Source organism: Argiope bruennichi, chromosome 1 (assembly GCF_947563725.1).
Source record: "Argiope bruennichi chromosome 1, qqArgBrue1.1, whole genome shotgun sequence".
Lineage (NCBI taxonomy): Eukaryota > Metazoa > Arthropoda > Arachnida > Araneae > Araneidae > Argiope > Argiope bruennichi.
Window position 1 is genome coordinate 16,077,338 of NC_079151.1, and position 18,873 is coordinate 16,096,210.

General features: G+C 26.0%; 2 protein-coding genes across 4 annotated transcripts in view; one reads left to right on the plus strand and one right to left on the minus strand.

Annotated features, from left to right (window-relative positions):
• The window catches only part of LOC129963132 (activating signal cointegrator 1 complex subunit 1-like), a 36,746-nt gene extending 28,293 nt beyond the window's left edge, over positions 1 to 8,453 (minus strand). Inside the window, exons 1-4 of one of the 3 annotated variants that reach the window (XM_056077246.1) lie at positions 8,324 to 8,432; positions 3,703 to 3,786; positions 2,793 to 2,920; positions 958 to 1,066 (exon numbers count right to left, since the gene is read on the minus strand). In XM_056077246.1, coding sequence (XP_055933221.1) covers positions 958 to 1,066; positions 2,793 to 2,901 — 218 coding nt within the window. In that variant the 5' untranslated portion in view covers positions 2,902 to 2,920; positions 3,703 to 3,786; positions 8,324 to 8,432. Of the gene's footprint in view, positions 1 to 957; positions 1,067 to 2,792; positions 2,921 to 3,702; positions 3,787 to 4,934; positions 5,047 to 8,323 lie in introns of all 3 variants that reach the window. The other 2 variants (XM_056077229.1, XM_056077237.1) reach the window with 2 other exon arrangements.
• A 239-nt stretch (positions 8,454 to 8,692) lies between these two features.
• Positions 8,693 to 17,244, plus strand: LOC129965606 (probable peptidyl-tRNA hydrolase 2). The gene is made up of 6 exons (XM_056079650.1): positions 8,693 to 8,806; positions 9,829 to 9,961; positions 12,826 to 12,915; positions 13,800 to 13,993; positions 14,267 to 14,381; positions 16,157 to 17,244. Exons 2-6 carry the CDS (start codon positions 9,836 to 9,838, stop codon positions 16,241 to 16,243), a joined length of 612 nt encoding a protein of 203 aa, XP_055935625.1. The 5' UTR covers positions 8,693 to 8,806; positions 9,829 to 9,835; the 3' UTR covers positions 16,244 to 17,244.
• Positions 17,245 to 18,873: the final 1,629 nt, after the last annotated feature.

An 18,873-nucleotide genomic window follows, 5' to 3' on the forward strand; every position in this document is an offset into this window, starting at 1 on the left:
TACACAAACAGAAAATTGGTGATAAATATAGTATAAGCAAAACTCAATTACTCTTTCTCATCTCAGCTACTCCTGACTATATGACTTGTTGATTAACTCAATGCAAATTGGCTATTCAGAGCTTGACTCAATGCTGCCTCAATACTCTACTTTATTTTAGTTTCTTTAACAGGTCAGAGAGGATTCTAGAAAGTTAATCATAATTTTCATCCTAATGGACCTATCTCAAAATTCCTGGATTCTTAAATCTACAATTTTTTTGTCAGTCAGGGATCATTGATTAATCAGAGCTATCTATGAAATTGTCTCCCTTACGATGAGACTTATTATGCTAGGAGGTAATATTAAAAACCCCACTACAATACTTCCAGAGTATACATATTCCAACTTGATTGTTCTAGATCAAATGATCTCACTCGTAGAATGCCAAAACAAATTTCTTTTAAATATAAATATGCATTTTAAAAGAACTACTTTAAGATTTAAAATAACTATGCATGATGTTCTTTAACAAGGGTTGGGGTTGCACCTTTGACCTGTGCTTATTATTTAAAAAAAACATAAATCAGAAAATGAATTCTACTCACACAAAATGATAAGATCATTATTTTAAATTAAATCTCATTTTTTTATACACACAAACAAGTTATTTACAAGAGATCATAATTTTTTAAAAGGTTCCTTTATTTTAAAATATATTCATTATGCTGCTATTTTGGAAGAAAATCTTCCAAAATTCAACCTTTTATTGTTAAAGCAGAATTTATTTTGAATTATTTCTTACATACATATATAGAGGAAGACTCTGTAAGACTAGTTTAAACTTTGTTATTTTAAGCACACTTTTTTTAGTTAGTACTTAAAATAATAATAAAACAAATCCTAAAAATCACACAAATTTTAAGGGACGAGAAAAAAACAACTTAATTCAACATTGAATAAGAAAGATTTAGTTACTTTATAAGCTCTTTTGGAATAGTAATAACAATGAAGAATTTATCTCCTTGATGCTTAACAGAAAGGTCTGTATCTTCAAAGTCTTCATCTCTTCTAATCTGAGGTTTCACTGCATAAATAAATAATACAAAAAAAAAAAAAAAAAAAAAAAAAAAAACAATATGAAGCAATGAAGAGAAAAAGAATATAAAATGAACAAGCAAAAATTAGAAATCATTATTTTGCAGAAATTTGCTTCACAGTTCAGAGTGATTTTTACATCTCGAAAAACAATACTGTAACACCACAAACTGTAAATTTTTTTAAATGCTTCTTTTTGAAATTACAGTTTCGACAACCCCATTATTTGATATTTGTTTTGAAGCATTTATGTGAATCAGGGATTAAATTCATTTCTTGGCGAACAACAACCTACTGGAGATGACCTCACATATGTCAGACTTTTGAGGATAAGCAACAACAAGAATTAAATTATTTTTTCACATATAGGATAAAAAAGAGGAAAGAAACATTGAATGCCAGAAACATTGCCAAAAGAGAGAACATTCTCTCTTTTGGCAAGAAAATTGCCAGAAACGAAAGAGAAAGAATACCAGAAACATTAATTCTGAAAGCAATTGGCTGCAAATATTGAGGGGGGGGGGAGCTTTATTAGAGCAACTTCTCTTTACTTACAAACATAAATTCTCAGCTTCAGAAATTTTAAGACCCAGTTTCATTCAAGTCCATTTTGTATAGAGGAATGATGCAGATTAAATTTGTTAATATTAAGACCCTTCAAATATTCGGAGAGAAGCATGATGGTTAAAGTAACATCTTTATTGTTTGACAACAGTTCAAAATTATGAGGTTTATATCAAATTAATTTCATACAACTTTAAAACAGGACATAAACCTAATATTTTAAAATTAGGACAAAAAGAATATTGCATGTTTCCACATAAGCTGATCTATGCATAAGTCAAGATTGTATTTTTTACTTCAAAAATTTAACTAAAATTCAAAACTTGTATATAAATTAAATGTAAAAAAAAAATCCTGTGATTTTCAAACATTTTGGCATAAAGATGAAAATATTGCCAAGCAAGTATAATGGTTGGGACATTTTTGAAATCAAGTTGCAATAAAGTAAAGTATTAGAAAGCAATGGTGATAGTTTTTTACACTGACAATTCTATAAGAAGTTAGTACATTTTTCCCCCCCACACACATTTACTTTTATATCTGTTATCTGCAGAGCAATTTATTTTTAGTCTATATGATGAAAGGGAAAATAAATTCTTATATTGCAAATTTCAAATGACTGTGCCACAGAAAATTCTAACAATATAGCTGCTGAGAGTTTCTCCACAAATATTCTATTTGACGCAACATGTCAGCAATATTACATAATTTCTAAACAAAACAAGTTATGTTCACAAAAACAATACTTATTTAAATTTAAAATTAATTTTTTTCTAAAAAAAGATATATAAAAAGTACTTTCTATTACTATACATGCTAATATTAAATAATGTATCATTTAAGCCAGGCTAATAAAGATGTATTAATGGTTGCTGCAAGATTAGTGGACCCTCATACTAGCAGATTCTCATAATTTAGCATTGAAAAAAGTTCCAACAATTCTCAGCTTTTATATGGAAATATGGGGTAAATCAAACAAAATGAATGCTATTATTATAGGTTACCAACACTAATGACTAAATTCCTTAGTACTTTCCCTCCATTTAAATATAAATGTTTTTTATTCACAGACATCTTACTATACTTTCAGCTGAATCACGATTACAGTTTAACCAATTTCTATTCAGTTATAAAAGTCAGAACTATCTTACTTGGTTGAATAAATTCATCTTCTTCATGTTCAATTTCTGTTTTCCGTATGGGGAGCTGTCGATAGCACCTGCCTTCAATCCACACTAATTTTGGTTTTAAGATATCCATACTTTGTAGTTTCAATAGGCTTTTAGAAAAATAAATCAAAAATAAAGATATAAGAAAAAAACTAAATATTTTGCAAATTAAAAATATCCTTGAATTCTAATCAATAAATTATTGACAAAAATATCATTTAAATGGACAGTTGGAAAAGTTCCAATAGTTAACTCAAATACTTAATATTAACTGCTGATGTTTTAAATTTCCAAACAAATGAATCCTTAGTAACAAGATTAGCAGTTTTCATCTGTGCAGTAGAACCCCTTCAGAGTAATGAAAGAACTGATACTTATTAATTAACTGTAAAAGAGCCAAAACTTGCAAAATGTTGCATCAAAACAAATTGGCATTGCAATCCTATGAGCACACTTCTAATTTAAATAAAATTTCTAACTTAAATAAATATTTTGTTTGGTTATTTCTTTCACCAATGAAATTATTGCCAATTCTTCACCGTTAATTATTAAGTACCAAGAGACCCAAGCACGAGCATGAAAACATAAATGCATTTGGCACGCAAATTATTGAAACTATAATAAGAAAAGATGAATTAGGTAAATATAGAAATAAAATGGCAATGTTAAAAGAAGTTAAATGCTTATTGGACAACATATACACAGTATATAAACTAATTTTAACTTAAAAATTAAGCATTTCATGAGTATTTTTAAGTACTTTTAAACAAAAAAAAAAAAAAAAAAAAAAAACCAATTTTAACATATATATTTTTTTTAATTATAGAATTATAAGTTTGAATTAAAGCATGGAACTTAAGTTTGAATTAAAGGCGATAAGCATCAATCATACCTTTTGAGATGAACTTTGCTCTCCAACGAATACGAGTGACTCACTTCCTGCCTTCGCCAGCTGGCTTAGAACTTCTGCCTCGTGCTGGTCGATGGAATTACGGCCAATGTATCATGATATATATTTGTTAATTTAATTTGTAATTAAAATTTATTTTTTGTTATTTACATGGCTGGCAGTTTTCATTAAGTAAAAATGTTTTAATACTTTAATTTAAAGTAAATTTGGCAATGCGTGTTAAACCACGCACCAAACTAAGCTATATAAATATTTTTTTCTCCATGCATGTTTTGTTTGAAAAACCTTATTAAAAGACTTTAATTGCATACCTTAAATTATTTAATTATAATGAAATTAGTAGCATAAGGGAAAAAAAAGGTCACACTTCTACTTCATTAACATTCCAATTGGTCAAAAAAGATTAAGAACATAAATAAACAAATCTAGATTTTAAAATTTATTCTAATTTTATAAATATATAAATAAATATCATTTTTTTCACTAATAACTTTTCCAACTAAATAATTTTGTTCATAATGAAAAGTTTTTGGCTTGTTGAACAAGTAAGTGCATTAACTTTATATTCAATTTCAGCAATTTCTTTTCTTATGAGAAATTTCTTTTTCTATAAAGAGATCAAGAAATTAGACTGTAACTTTTTCTATGTCATCGACAACTATTTCTGTCACTATTTACTCAAAATTAGGGTGATAATTTGAATGATCTCATATTGCTCAATTTTTCAGTTTTTTAATAAAGTTTATCAAGTGGATTCTGCCAGAAATCTTTATGTGATCTTAGACTATAAGTTGTGAAACATGATATTTTTCACTCAAATTTCCCACTTTAATATTTTAATTAATGCCAAATTCTCTTTAATAGATGCTCGCTCATAAAAAAGAATAAAAGTTTTCAAAACTCTCAGCATTTTTTAAATTTATAATCTTCAAAGAAGGAATCTAAAAAAAAAAAAAAAAAAAAAAACTTCATCCAATATCATTTTTCTGATATGAAAACTATTGAAATCAAGTAAAGATGATTTAACAAGGTAATCTATAAACTTTATGATAATAGTATCTTCATATCGTCTTTTATCCTTTCTGATGAAAGTACTATATAGAAAATTCATTTTTCTCACTTGTTCTCTGCCAAAACAACTTTTCTTATCACAAAATTTATTGAATTCATTATGCATCAAAACATTTTTAAAACAAGTTACAGAAAATTCATACATGAAAAGCATATAATGTTATCGGAGATTGCTTTTGTAGAATATAAGACCTTCAATAATTTTTCCTTCTTATGCTTGTATTCACTTCACCAATTGCAGAACAAGATAAACTGCTAGAAAAATCGTACTTTTATTAGCAATTTACTGAAAAAAATATTTTCAAATGAGAAATTTTCTTTCAAAGTTTTAAAAAGCACAGTTTTATTTACATATATCATGTACATTAAAAAGGCAAAATTGTGTCATCTTTGAAACATTTGAATAATTAATGTGCTCTGCCACAAATACATGCAAAACCAGCCGAGAATGTCTCACCACAGCTTCATTACATACTTTCTAATGATTACATTCTTTCCTTCCCTCTGCCATAAAAATTAGAGGCTATGAATAAGAATTAAGCAAGGCCATGAATGCCATGAGTTCACAGATTTTCATTTTCAGAGTCCCAGTATAGGGGGAAAAACAAATATGGTCCAAAACTTTTTTCCCGGCCAATTAAATCCAAAATTTATAACAGAGCTCGAATTTTAGAAAAAAGATAATTTTTTTTTTTTTTTTACAGTATTTATAGGCACATGGACATACAGGTCGAAAGATGGCCAATTTATTGATGGATTTGTTTCAAAATTTTGATATTGATCTATACTTTAGATGCTAAACTATATGCCATATTTTATCGATGCAGCACTTTGCATTTCAAAGTCATCCTGTTCACTTCCATTCTGACAAACAAACAAAAAACAATGGGAATAGGTTTCATTCAAAATTTAGTTGAAATCAGCAAATTTAGAAATAAAAAAATTTCAGCTTAAAACATTTTTTAGTTATCATGTTCCAGACAGACATAATTCCAAAAATGTGTTTATTTGGAGGTTTAAATCATGGAGATTAGGCAAAAGATTGGCCCTGAATTTTTAAGTGATTAAGAGTTTTTTCTCTTTGAAAAGTTTGTATATAAAAAAAGTAAAAAAGGAATTTTATTGACATTAATTTATTTTTGAAGGCAAGAGTAACAAATGACCTAAAATAACTTTTGAACATCATGAACATTTTGCTTTATTTTTATTTTTGGAAGCCTTGAATCATATAGTGTATACATTCTTAAAAGTCTACAATGTATCAAATACATATTTTCCAGCATATTCTTAAGAAGTTCTACACTTTTGCATTGCACAAAAATTAATTGAAGTAAAAATATTTAAATAATTCATCATTGGAAAAATCACTAAATGATGTTGAAATATAACTAACAATTGCTCTATAAACAAATCAAAATATGATGAAGAAAATAAAGGACGAGCTGAAATAACTGATAAAAATGTAAAATGAATGCATAAAATTATTTTTTAAAAATGATTTCCCCTTCATCTAAACAAAGAAAAAGGAGGTGAAAGAAGAGTCAACTAAATGAAAAGGGTATAATTACCCTATTCTACCAGCATGTCCCTAAATTAAGATAAAACCTTTTTCAATGACCTCCAGATTTATTAAATCCATTAAACATCGAAAGATCCGACATTGCAAACCAAATACAATCTATTTTTTTTTTCAATCAGAAGAAAAATATCAGCACCCAGATAAAAAATAAGCCCTTTTAAGGCCCTTATATAAGGACCATCAACAGTTTTAAAAGACTTTTAATGATGCTATGCACCAATATATTTTGAATCAAATCACTAAAAATTCTCTAACATACTGAACGGGCTATATGACTAAAACTTATATGGAAAACTATGTATTACAGTGACTAAATTTCCAGAGAATAAAATTTTAAGATAAATTCTTGATTGAGAATTAGTTGTTAAAAACAAGGAGCTATATTTCACAAGAAGTAAAAAGTCTAAATTATGGATTAAAAAAAAACACTGTTAAAGTAATGTAGAAAGAAAAAAATATCTATCTATCTAAATAAAAGATGGTTATAGTTAAATAAATGGAAATTTAACTAACAAAGTAGAGAGTGAAAATTGACTATAAAAAAAACATCACACTGATAGATGAATTTAATTAATAAAAATAAGAATAAAGAAAAAATGGAAATTAACTTAAAATTTAAGGTTCAGAGCATTAAACTGAATATATTCAGCACAGGATTTATCTTAAGGGATCAAATGACTAATTTCAATAAGACAATAGTAAAATAAAAGGAAAGTAATGATCCTTTTCTGTCATTGCAAACTCATTTATTTCTAAAATGGACTTTTGAATAATGCTTTTAATATTTTCTAGAACATTTAAATTTGTTATATGTTCAAATTTATATATCCAAATAAATACTGAGCCTACAAACCTTTTCATCTCTTCCTTATGAAATGAAAAGACAGTTAAAATTTTTATAAGGAAAATGTAAGCTGTTAATTATACTTGTTTTATTTCAATCTCCCTGATCTTCTCAGTCAGGAATTTTCCATATTTCATTCACATTATCTAATACTTATATTTGAATCATATGCAAGTAGAGAATTTTAATTGTATTATTGGTAAATATTGTAAAATTTTAGTTATGAAAGTACTTATTAGCATGTGATCATTGGCAATTAATTCCTACCATGTAATAAATACTTGAATACTTATTTACTAAAATTTCAGTAATGAATTAGAAATGGACAGTAAAAGTTAGCACGTTGGCTTTATGATAAATCAAAGAGAGAGAGAGAGAGAAAATTATAGCTCAACAAGAGTAATGCAGGAAATGTAACTTGGTGACATTGTGATAAATATATGGAAAAATAAATTTCAGTTCAGTCAAATCAAATTTTAATAAGAACATTCAGTATTAATACGATATGAGAAAGAATAATCAGAATTGATATCAAAATAAATAAACTAAATGCAACAGTAACATACAATTGAATTTTAATTCTTATTCATACATTTAGAAAATTGATCTTCTAATTATAACTGTATCAGAATTTATATTAAATTCAAAATTTGAATAAGATGAGAAAAGGCAAATGAACTGAAGGATATTTTAAGTCATTATGAGTTTAGTATAAATAGTGTTATAAATTAAACAAGAAATTAACCAGCAGTTTTATTGTGTCTTAAAAAAACTTACAGTATTCGTATCCTTCACATTTTTCAGGCCTAACACGCACTATTATCTTTTAAAAAACTAATTTAACACTTATAATATAAATAAATAAAATTTTATCAAAGATAAGTTTATCAATAATAATAAAAGAAATAACTTTCAGTATTTTTTAATATATATCCAAACTTCTGCATGATAAAAGTAATTTTATAACTGATTTTCCAGATAATTTTACATTCTAAAAAATTCTTTATTTACATTAGATAATTGTTTTTTAAATTTTAATAAGGGAACATTTAACATATTTTACAGTAAAAAAATTTAAAATAAAGAAAAAACAAAAGTTTTTACGCTACCTTATTTATGCATTCACTACCGAAGCATTTCACAATTACAACTGAAAAATTATATGACATACAAATCCAGAAAGAAATCCAAAATCTAAACCGAAACAAATAGTTTTTCACTTCATTTTCTGAGTGATTCTTCACTTCATTTGCTTAATACTAATAGCTTAAATCATAGGAATGGAGAAATGTCTAAAGCACGAATCATCTACGTAATAAAAAAAAACAAAAAGAATGATGATTAAAAACATAATTATAGCATATTTTATACATAATTAGGGCTTGAAAATTTTTTTAATTTTCTCCCATATAAAAGATATTAGTGCTTTTGTTTTTTCAATCAAAACCGAAAATTAGCTACTTTTACTTCAACTTTTATTCTTAGTAAAAACAGTCGGCTGTTAAATTTTACTCTTTTCTAAAATTTAAGTTTTTTTCTCATCTTAGAAATTTGAGTGAAGTTTCTTAAAAACATTTAGTAGATTTAAGCAGGTAAAATTGTCTGCTCGTTTGGATTTTATTTTAATTTTAAGGCTTATCTTATTAAATGTTTCGGTGACGAAAATTATCATTCCTATAATAGAAGGGTTGCATTTTAAAACGGAAAATTTTCATAATTTGACAATTATTTTAAAAGTAGTTCTTATTGAAAAGTAGACATCGATCCCGATTATAATGAATTTCAAAAAGAAGCGTTTTTAATACTATGCATGTATCTGATAAATAATTTGCATATATAAATTCTGGCTAGAGAAAAGTACCAAAAAAAGTTATATTTTCCTTTATAATGAAATAAAAATTTTAAAAATATAAACTATTTAACTACTGTGTTTCGTTTCCATTTTGAAACATTGAAACTATGTTACAAAATTTCTGAGTAAACTCGATTTAAAAAAAAAAAAATTCTATTAAATATACACATAAAATGTAAACTTTCATTTTTAGAACCTGTTACAAATAATTTTACAATTTTAAGTGTATATTATTGTTTCATTCATTTATTTTTTTTTGTGGTATCAAAATAATTTTAATCAGTGATTTATTCAAGTAAGTAATTCTAAATGTGTAATGTATCTTTTACCATATGATTTAAATAAATTTCTGTTATGATCTTTGAGATTAATATATTTAATTATTAATCATAAAGATAAAGTATACTTTTATTATTTATAGAAATAAAAAATTGTTATGTGTAAATATTATATAGTAGCTTAAAAACTCAAATGTTTAGTATGTTAAAACTTTAATTTTCATTCAAATTCTTTTTAATTTTTATTATTACATGAAATTTATATATTGATTAAAAACATTTAAGGTCTATTTATTTAAATGCAATCCAATATCTTGTTATATAAAATGTATATTTTTAGTAGTTCTTGATTTTGCATTTATTATATATTTGTGTATATTTTTTATGTAATTTTGCTTATCAAATAAATATAAAGCCAAGAAGACTAATTTCCATGACCTGTTATTAGGATTAAAGTACTTTTATTAATTTTTGTAATCTTTAGGAAGAAAATGCAGGAACCTCGGGAGGAAGGTGATGGAGAAGAGAGTCAGGCTACACCTACTCCTTGGAAACCAAATGAGGATTATTTAAAAATACTTGTAGGGATGGGTATTAGTCGTACAGCTGCAGAAAAGGTGAGTCTAAACACACAAAACCTTTCTTAGAATAATTCTGCATATTAGAAGTCTTGATTAGTTAATATATTATTAAAAATCTGCAATATTGCTTCCATGCATATTTAGTTCCCTGGCAAGATATTTTTTTGAAAATAATATGCACTGCTTGGTGACCCTTTGGCAACAAAAATAGGGGAGCCAGAGAATTTTGATGCTAAATTCAGTCTAGAGTACCAAACCCCTTGAACATTCTGTGCCCTGTAACGGAAGCTGTAAAAGTAGATGGGAGTGGCAGCTGAGTTGAATTCGGATAAGGGGTTAGTCAAAGTCTTTCTTTGGAGTTTCTTTCCTGTGAATGCTCAATGAATACTTTGTGCTGTTATGGTCATTTATTACAAATTTGCTGTTTGTGTGCTGCTGCTTACTTCTAGTGTTGTTTGGAAATATTTCATCTGTGCTTTGTTAGCTATGCATCATGTTTTTATGTGGCATAAAGCATCGTTATCTGTTATTGAGATGTTGGACTTTTACGTTATACACTCACTGAATGGATTTGGATTTTTCCATAAGAATGTATATATTTTACTAGGGGTTTCATCTGTAACAAGATTTTGAAAATTGTACTATTTTTGACTTCCCTTTGATAAAAAGATATTGATGGTCATGTTTTTAAATAGTTTCCTTTTTCGATATATATATATGTTTGAAAGCAAAATAGTTAATTGATAAAAAAATTTAATTTAGCAAAATTGTAAATATATAACATTTTATACGTATGATTGCATGTTAATAAATTTACTTAATACTGTAGATTTGTTATTTATTTGTTTTTATTTCAAGAATTATTTTTTAAATATTTGAAAGATCCAGAAATGAGTTATTTTCATTCATTTTTAATTTTAAAAAATGAATAAAATTAATTATTTTATATCGAGACACTATTATTATATTTCAACTTCAGTCTCTATATGAATTTTTATTAGATAACAATTAGTTCAGATATTTCTTATGACTTTATCACTCCCTTCCTCTGGACATCAACTGATAACATATACTATTAAATTGTGTTTGTGAATTATTTCTAATTTTTTTAAAAAATATGATTTCACTATTTATATTCAAATATTCATATTTTGCTGTCAATTATCACTGATGACAGTTTTTTGATATGGTAATTTTTAAATCTGACTTAAAATAAGATTTATTATATTTAGTTATAATTCTTTTTTATTCAGAACTTGATTTCATGAGATTTTCGGATCAACAGGGATAAGTGTTTAGATAAAAGTCAGCTCTGCAGTTGAATCAGTCAATGCCCGATGGTGGCGTTTAATAATAACTTTGGACCTTTTAACAAATTTGTTAAGGGGTACTGATCTGTTGTCTCCCATAATTGATATTTCACTTTTGGTTAGTTTCTTTAGCATTTTAAATGCCCTAAATGCAGCATTTTCTAATAGGAAAATTTCTCATTATTATTATTATTTTTTATGATACTGTGTATCCTATTAGCTGCATGTCAAACATGGCTTAGTTGCATGCAATTGGCAAACTTTAAGCTTACCACATACCATCAGTGAACATAAGACTGATGCAACATTTTTGATGATTAATTGTTGACATGTAGTAGACGATTGGACCTTGTTTGGTATTAACTTTATCTCATATTTGTTTCATGGGTATTCTTTATCAACAACCTTATATTTGGTATATTGGTGTTTATTTTTTTTATTAATTTTCCAAAGTTTTATAAGTTCTTTTAAAAATTCTGTTATAAATGTTGAAAATTTTATTTTTTTAAATCCTGTATTAATAACTCATTTAATTTGTCCTAATTTTTTAAATAAACATTTCTTTTAGTGTTTACTTAATTTTTTTAAATTGTGAATTATTTAGTAAATGTTAACTATCCCCTCCTCATCTCTCTTATTTTTTTTATTTTGATAAATCTTTGGGTGGGGGTATACATTATATGCATTTAAATAATTTTGACTTAAGCTGAAGGAGTGTTTGTACTTTCTTTGCATTTCCCTTAGCATCTTTGTAGATTAGATATAATGCTCATAATGTTCATTTGCTCTAAATTATTATTAAATTAATGACATAATTAAAGGATCTGGAATGAAAGCATCTTTTTCGATTTTTTAAAAATCAATTTTATTATATCTTAAAATAAATTAAAACTATGGTGTGTTTCTTTTGTTTTAGAAAATGGACATTTATTGATTAGAAATATAAGCCATTTCAATGAACTAAATAAATGAAAATAAATTCATGTAGAATTTTTGGTACTAGATAAGCATCCAGATTCAAGATACTATATAAAAATTTATATTATGAGTTTGTGTTAATCAACAGTTTTTAATTGAGAAATGCCGGGATTTGGACATCTTAAACTAAAAACCGTAACCTCAAGTATCATTTTAAGAATACCGACAATGAACAATGACATTTAATTCTTCATTACTCATGAATGAAAAGTACTCAAAAAATCCATTTTGATTTAAAACACTTTATCTAAATTTTATGAATTATTGCATTTAATTTTTTTAATATAAATAATGTTTAACTTTCCTATATTTTATCCAAATTATCTATCTGAATGCCACTCGTTGAATCACTCCAAATCATCTAAGTATTTTTGTATTTGAAGAGGCTTTGCTTATAGGAAAAGCTCAAGAAATTCCAAGGTATTTTGTTGTTAACTTGTTTCATATTTATAAGAATTTTTTTTTATAAAGTTTGTAAAGAAGAATGCCAATTGTATAGTCAAGTCCTGAAATTATTATGTTGATTCTTTAACCATATAAAATAATGTAATATGAATGGATTTATTCCGGTAAATCAATATAATTTATGCATTGTTTAATCTTATATTTTAGGCATTATTCTACACAGATAATAGATCTCCTGATTTGGCTGCAGCGTGGCTATTTGAAAATTCAGAAGCTGATTTGGAAACATCTCTTGCAGTGAGAAAACATTTCTTTTAACTTTCTGATTTATGACATACATGCCAAATTAAGTTGGGCAGTTTGATATAACATTTTAAACTAAAATTACATCTTAAAAGCTTCTCATTAAAAAAAAAAAAAGTATTAGTATTTTTTTAATACTTCCTATAAATAAATAAAATGTATACTTTTTAAATTTATTATCTATTAAATAGTATTGTAGAGCTATGGTATTCATTTATGCTGAAAATGTATTACTACATCTTTACCTTTATATTCACTTTATTATCGTTTCTTAATATTTTTTAAACTTCAAAGACCCAGAGTTGATCATTTCTAAGAATTATAATCTTTCCAAACAATATTTCTTGAATTTAATTCATTTTCCATGAAAAAGAGAGAATAAGACATGAAAACAGATGTTCGCTTTTCATCATAGTGACCTGCTACGTTACATGATCAGTACAGTGTTCCAGCTGATTGGACTCCTAATTTTATTCAATGATTATACGCTTGCTTTCTCTTTTAAAAATTAAAAAAATATACAGTATAATTAGTTTAAGTTGCTGTCAGCTACATAATGTTGAAATTTTTTTTTTCAATAATTTCTTTATTAGAAAAAAAATTCATTGAAAAAATAGGCTTTTACATAGTGTGCTATATGAAAAAAATATGGATTTATTTGATTTAAACCGTCATCTATTATAAAAAATAAAAATGAATCTAAAGCATATTTTTTTCCCCCATTTATAAATGAATTTAATGATTTTAGAAGAAAGTGGAGTTTTTTGTAGTGGAACACAGTGTTGCAAAAAGTTAATTGCTGATATAATACATTCTTTTCAATAGCATTTATTATTTTAGTGTTTTATTTCTTATTTTATTTGCTCTCACTTTTGTAGGCTGAAGCTGGAGATCAAATGGAGGATACATTTGGTGATTCCTACAAAATGGCATTTGTTGTGAATATGAGTCTAGAAATGGGCACAGGAAAATTAGCCTCTCAAGTTGCTCATGCAGCAATAGGAATGCATCGCTTGCTTTTGCAAAATGAGAACAAATATGGAGAAATGGTGTTGCAGTGGTCTGAATATGGGTATGATTTATTTGTTGTTTATTTAATATGAAAACATTTTTTATACGAGAATATGCAGCTCACTATTGCATTTTGTGTAGGATTTGTTTTTTCTTGCTTTGATTTATCTTTACTTTATTTTCCTAATCCTTTTTTCTACAGTAACAACAATATCTTTTGCAAATATATTATTTAATAAGGTGCTTGTTACCGATAACAACATAAGAAATTTGGTAGTCTTTATTGTAAAATTTTATATATTTTTAAATAATGTTTTATAAACTTCTCTTTTAGTGAAACCAAAATTGTTTTAAGAGGAAATACAACTCAACATTTAGTGGAATTGGAAAGAAAGGCTCTTCGTCTTGGATTGCCAACCTATTTAGTTCAAGATGCTGGAAGAACACAGGTTAGAAATTTTGAATGGTTTTGTTAGCATTCTTTTCTTACACGGGCAAATAAAATGCAATAGTTTTTGAAAATCTACTTATTTTTTAAAAATAAAACATTTCAGCATAGTTTACTATTTTTTTAAAAAATAAGGGTTTGATTCACATGCAGAAACAAATATTTTTTAAAAATAATATCTGTGTCTTGTACATAAATGAAAATTGAAATATATATAATTTAAAAATTGAAATGTGAGCATAAATATCCCCTGAAAGATATGTTTAGTGGATGTCAAAATATGGTTCTGGTTCAAATTTTTAAACTAATTTTTATTATTACTTTATGTTATGACATTATAAGAATTTGAATGTTGCTTCAAGTAATATAACATTAGAATTGATATCTAATCAGTTAAGAAAAAAGATATTAAATAGGATGGGGTACTTTTTCATAGTGAAGACATTCAAGTTGCTGAAAGAAATTGCTGAATTATTCTTAAGTTAAAAAAACCTATTGTCCTGATTTTTTTTTTTTATCTACACAAATTTAATAGTCCTGAAAAATTAAACTTGCAAATATATGTGCTGTTGTAACATATCGTTTAATTTTAAATAGTAATTATACTTGTGTTTCATTGATTATTATTATATTGGACTTTAAAATATTTTAATTTTAACATATACATATTGGTAGAAAATAGCATTTCACCTAATTTAATTTTCATAATCATCCATAAGCATGTATAGGATTAATGGATAGTCTGTTGATTTTATGAATGGATTGGGCCTACATAATTGATTGCATTTGGCAACAGACCTTTATCTCCACTGAAATACATTTCCTTGATCTTAAATTATTAACAAATCCTTTAATAAAAGCATTCATAATAAAAGGTCAATAGCAAGAAAAGAACAAAATTGTTGGTTATAGTAAGGAAACATAATCTGAAAGCAGTTTCTATTTTTATGACAATCATATAGGCTGGTTATAGTTTAATTAGAAATTGAAATATTTCCTTGGGCTAATTGGAAACTACAGTTATAGAAAAAGTTCTATGAATACTTTCTGTGAGAACAAACTACGAGAAGAAATTTTCAGAAGAAGCTGATATTCGCCATATATTTAAGCACATATTCTCACTTATATGTATAGACGAACTTGTTTTTTGTAAAACATCTTTTTATTGGTTGTTAATCAGCCATGACTAAAATTCCTGTAATATGATAAATGCCACTAAACAATAAGAATTATTTTTCTTTCTTTCTTTCTTTTTTTTTTCATGATTTTCTAATATCCTATCATTTATTGATGAAAAGATATTAGAAGGTGATGATCATCAATGCAATCATGGAATAAAATTTTGCATTGTTTCACATAAAAAGTAGAATATCTAGAAAAATTTTCAAAAGAATTTATGAAAATAAATTTATTATGAATTTGGTAAATTGAAAGTAAAATCTTCCAATATTTTATTTTTTGAAAAATATACCATTTCAAAATGAGTTAGGATTTAAACAAAATAATATTTGAGATAATGTATACACACAATTAAACTTAGTCAGGAACTATAAAACTATCGATATATAAATGTTTATATATAAAATATATAATATGCAAAATAAGTCAAATCAACTTAAAGATAATCTTTAAACAATGAAAATTATATATTGCTTTAGAAATACTTAAAAATACATTTATTGATTGTAAATATATGTATTTTATGATGGAAAAAATTATGAGAAAAATAAAGTAGTGGTATAAAATTTACAATTGTTTTCTTTGTTAAATTTTCAGGTGCCTGTTGGCAGTACAACTGTTTTATGCATTATGGGTCGTTTAGACCTTGTTGATCAAGTTACAGGATCTTTGAAACTACTTTAGCAAAACATAAAAGGTTATGTGTGCCTTCACTACTTAATTCTTTTCTATCGAAGCTGCATTTGTTCCTGATGCTTCAAAGGCTGCTGTTGCATTTATATTGATGAGAATGTATCCACAAGTCTGCATTCAGTGCAAGATGCAGCATTTGTGTCTACTTCCCGCTGGCCGTGAAGAATACATTTTCACAATTTATGCTGCAGTAGCAACACTTCTCTCCAGGAGAAGAAATGACATGAAACATTTTTTAATATCTTGTGAAGATATACTAAGCTAGTTTTAACAAATTATTCCCATTAGCTGCTGATTGCAGACATGACTTTGAGCTATTGAAAGTGGTTCAGAAAGTCGGTTCTTATGTACAATGAAATCTTACTTCAAACTATTTTTATTCTCGCAATCTGTAAACATCGTGTTTTCCAAACATTGATGCAGACAACTTTGAAACCATTAATTGTTTGTAATATTCTTATTACATTGTTGAAAAATTTCCTCAAAGTATCCTATATTCTGTGCTCATTGCGCTGCTTAAGTGCATATTAATTTAGCGAGTAGTTTCACAGGTTTTATTTATGCCTCATTTGGAATCAGCTTTTATTTTCGCTTGTAGTTTTTTTATAAATGTGTGAAGTAATTTAAGATGATAATCCAGATTTTGTTATTTTTTTTTCCTTTGACATATGAATATTAAAATTCATTTTAAATACATTGTTCTTTCTTATGTTAGGTCCCCTCCTCCCTCCCAAAAAAAACACCATCTCAATTAAATTACAATATGTAATTTGTGAAGAAAATCATGTACTAACATAGGTACAAATTGATCATCACTATAATATTCTACAGTAAATGAAATGAATAATAAAAGATTTGGTACTTGAGTATAAATATGCAATAAAAAAAATATTGAACTATTGTGTAAACATTAAAAAAAAATGTGATGTATTTTGTTTATGTTCAATATATATATTATTAGTTTATAATTTTTTTTTAAGGAAAGATGTACTGTATTAAACTTCCTAAAAGAAAAATTTGTTTCCAAAAATTAATATATTTTACTAAAAATTCATTCAGAAATAAACATTTTTGTTGATTAAAGTACTTGTTATTTGAATTTATGAAGTATGATTTTATATATCTTGTTTTCAAATTTTTATGTAAAGTGAATAATAGAAAATTCATATTATTGTTTCTTATGATTCGTGATTTCCATCACTACTGTTTATAAAAAAATATAATAAAAAATAAATGTGTTAAATTCTTACAAAATGTATATTTTATAAATCCTATTGCAAAGCATTTTGAGTAGTTTTTAAAGTTTAAATGGAGACTAATATTTTTTTTAAACTAATCATTAATGTGTATAAAAACTTTGAGTTCATGTCAGCTTCTTAGTATCCACCATATAATAATTTTAGCAAAAAAAAAAAAAAAAAAAAAAAAAAAAACTCCACATAAATTTGCTTGTTATTGTTTTTTCAGGTTGACATTTGAATCATATTTGCAATTAATAAATATTATCTCTAAATATACATTCTTAGGCACAGCTGGTTTTATAAAATAAGAACTTTCATATATATGAATATTCATTTGTATGCTAATTTGCATATGATGCATATTTATATGACAAAGATTGTAATTATAATACAAAGAAATTTACAGCTCTGCATTTTCATATAATTCTTGCATCATGAATAATATATTGTAAAATAGATTACAGTTAGTTCAGTTTATAATTTCAAACCACACGCATTTAAATATAATTTACAATCCAAACTCCATCAAATGGTGAATGGTTTGTGCTTGCATTAGGTCATGATGATTTGCAACTCATTTGATTTGAACTTTTATAGTTTATAGTGCTTTCATGATAGGTTAAGTCAAAGTGCTATAATCCAAAATTAGCACAAAAGTTCAAAATGAATATTTTTATATTAAGATGGTATCAGCTTCAGCATTAGGGAGCGGTGCTGCTGCACCACCTTAAAATCATTTTGAAATGTTCCATTTTTATTTTTATTGAATTTACTTATTTTTAGTAGTATAGTTTGATTTTTACTCTGAGAATTTTGATAATCAAAATAAATAAATAAAACAAAGTAATAATAATAATCAGAGACCATAAAAATGCAAGTTGAGCTATTTGATGTGAAGCTCACGAAAGCTTAATGTACAAACAACCGATTAATTAATTTGAAGGCCAAAGTAACTCTTTTTCTCTTTGAATATAGAGGTGGGAAAGCTGCAGAAATGGAACAGACTCTGTTTGGACCATAATCAACTGATGTCCTCCCCTTTTTTTCTCCCATTTATTAATTGTTATTCTTGTTGCCTTGGCAGAAACATGTCTGATTTCTTAAATATTAATTTTTTTCTTTTGTTTTCATTCTCTAAAATATTATTCAAATAAGATTTTCTGTAGCATTTATTTTTATTACTACATGTAAGAACGATGATTCATTGCAGATAAATTATAGGAATTTATTTGATATTTATTTTGTGGTAAAGATGGTGTGTTTGGGGAGGCTCGTTTTGAAAATTTTTTTCTGCTGAATTTTCATTTCAAAATTTTCTATTGACAAAACTCTTTTATATCATTTAGTGGGTGTTTAATATGTTTTAAATGCAACAAATTT

Excerpts from the sequence above, each read along its gene's own strand:
- LOC129965606 (XM_056079650.1), top strand. The coding sequence starts at position 9,836 with ATGCAGGAACCTCGGGAGGAAGGTGATGGAGAAGAGAGTCAGGCTACA. Across the intron at positions 9,962-12,825 it reads GTCGTACAGCTGCAGAAAAG|GCATTATTCTACACAGATAA; the intron begins GTGAGTCTAAAC and ends CTTATATTTTAG. Across the intron at positions 12,916-13,799 it reads ATTTGGAAACATCTCTTGCA|GCTGAAGCTGGAGATCAAAT; the intron begins GTGAGAAAACAT and ends TCACTTTTGTAG.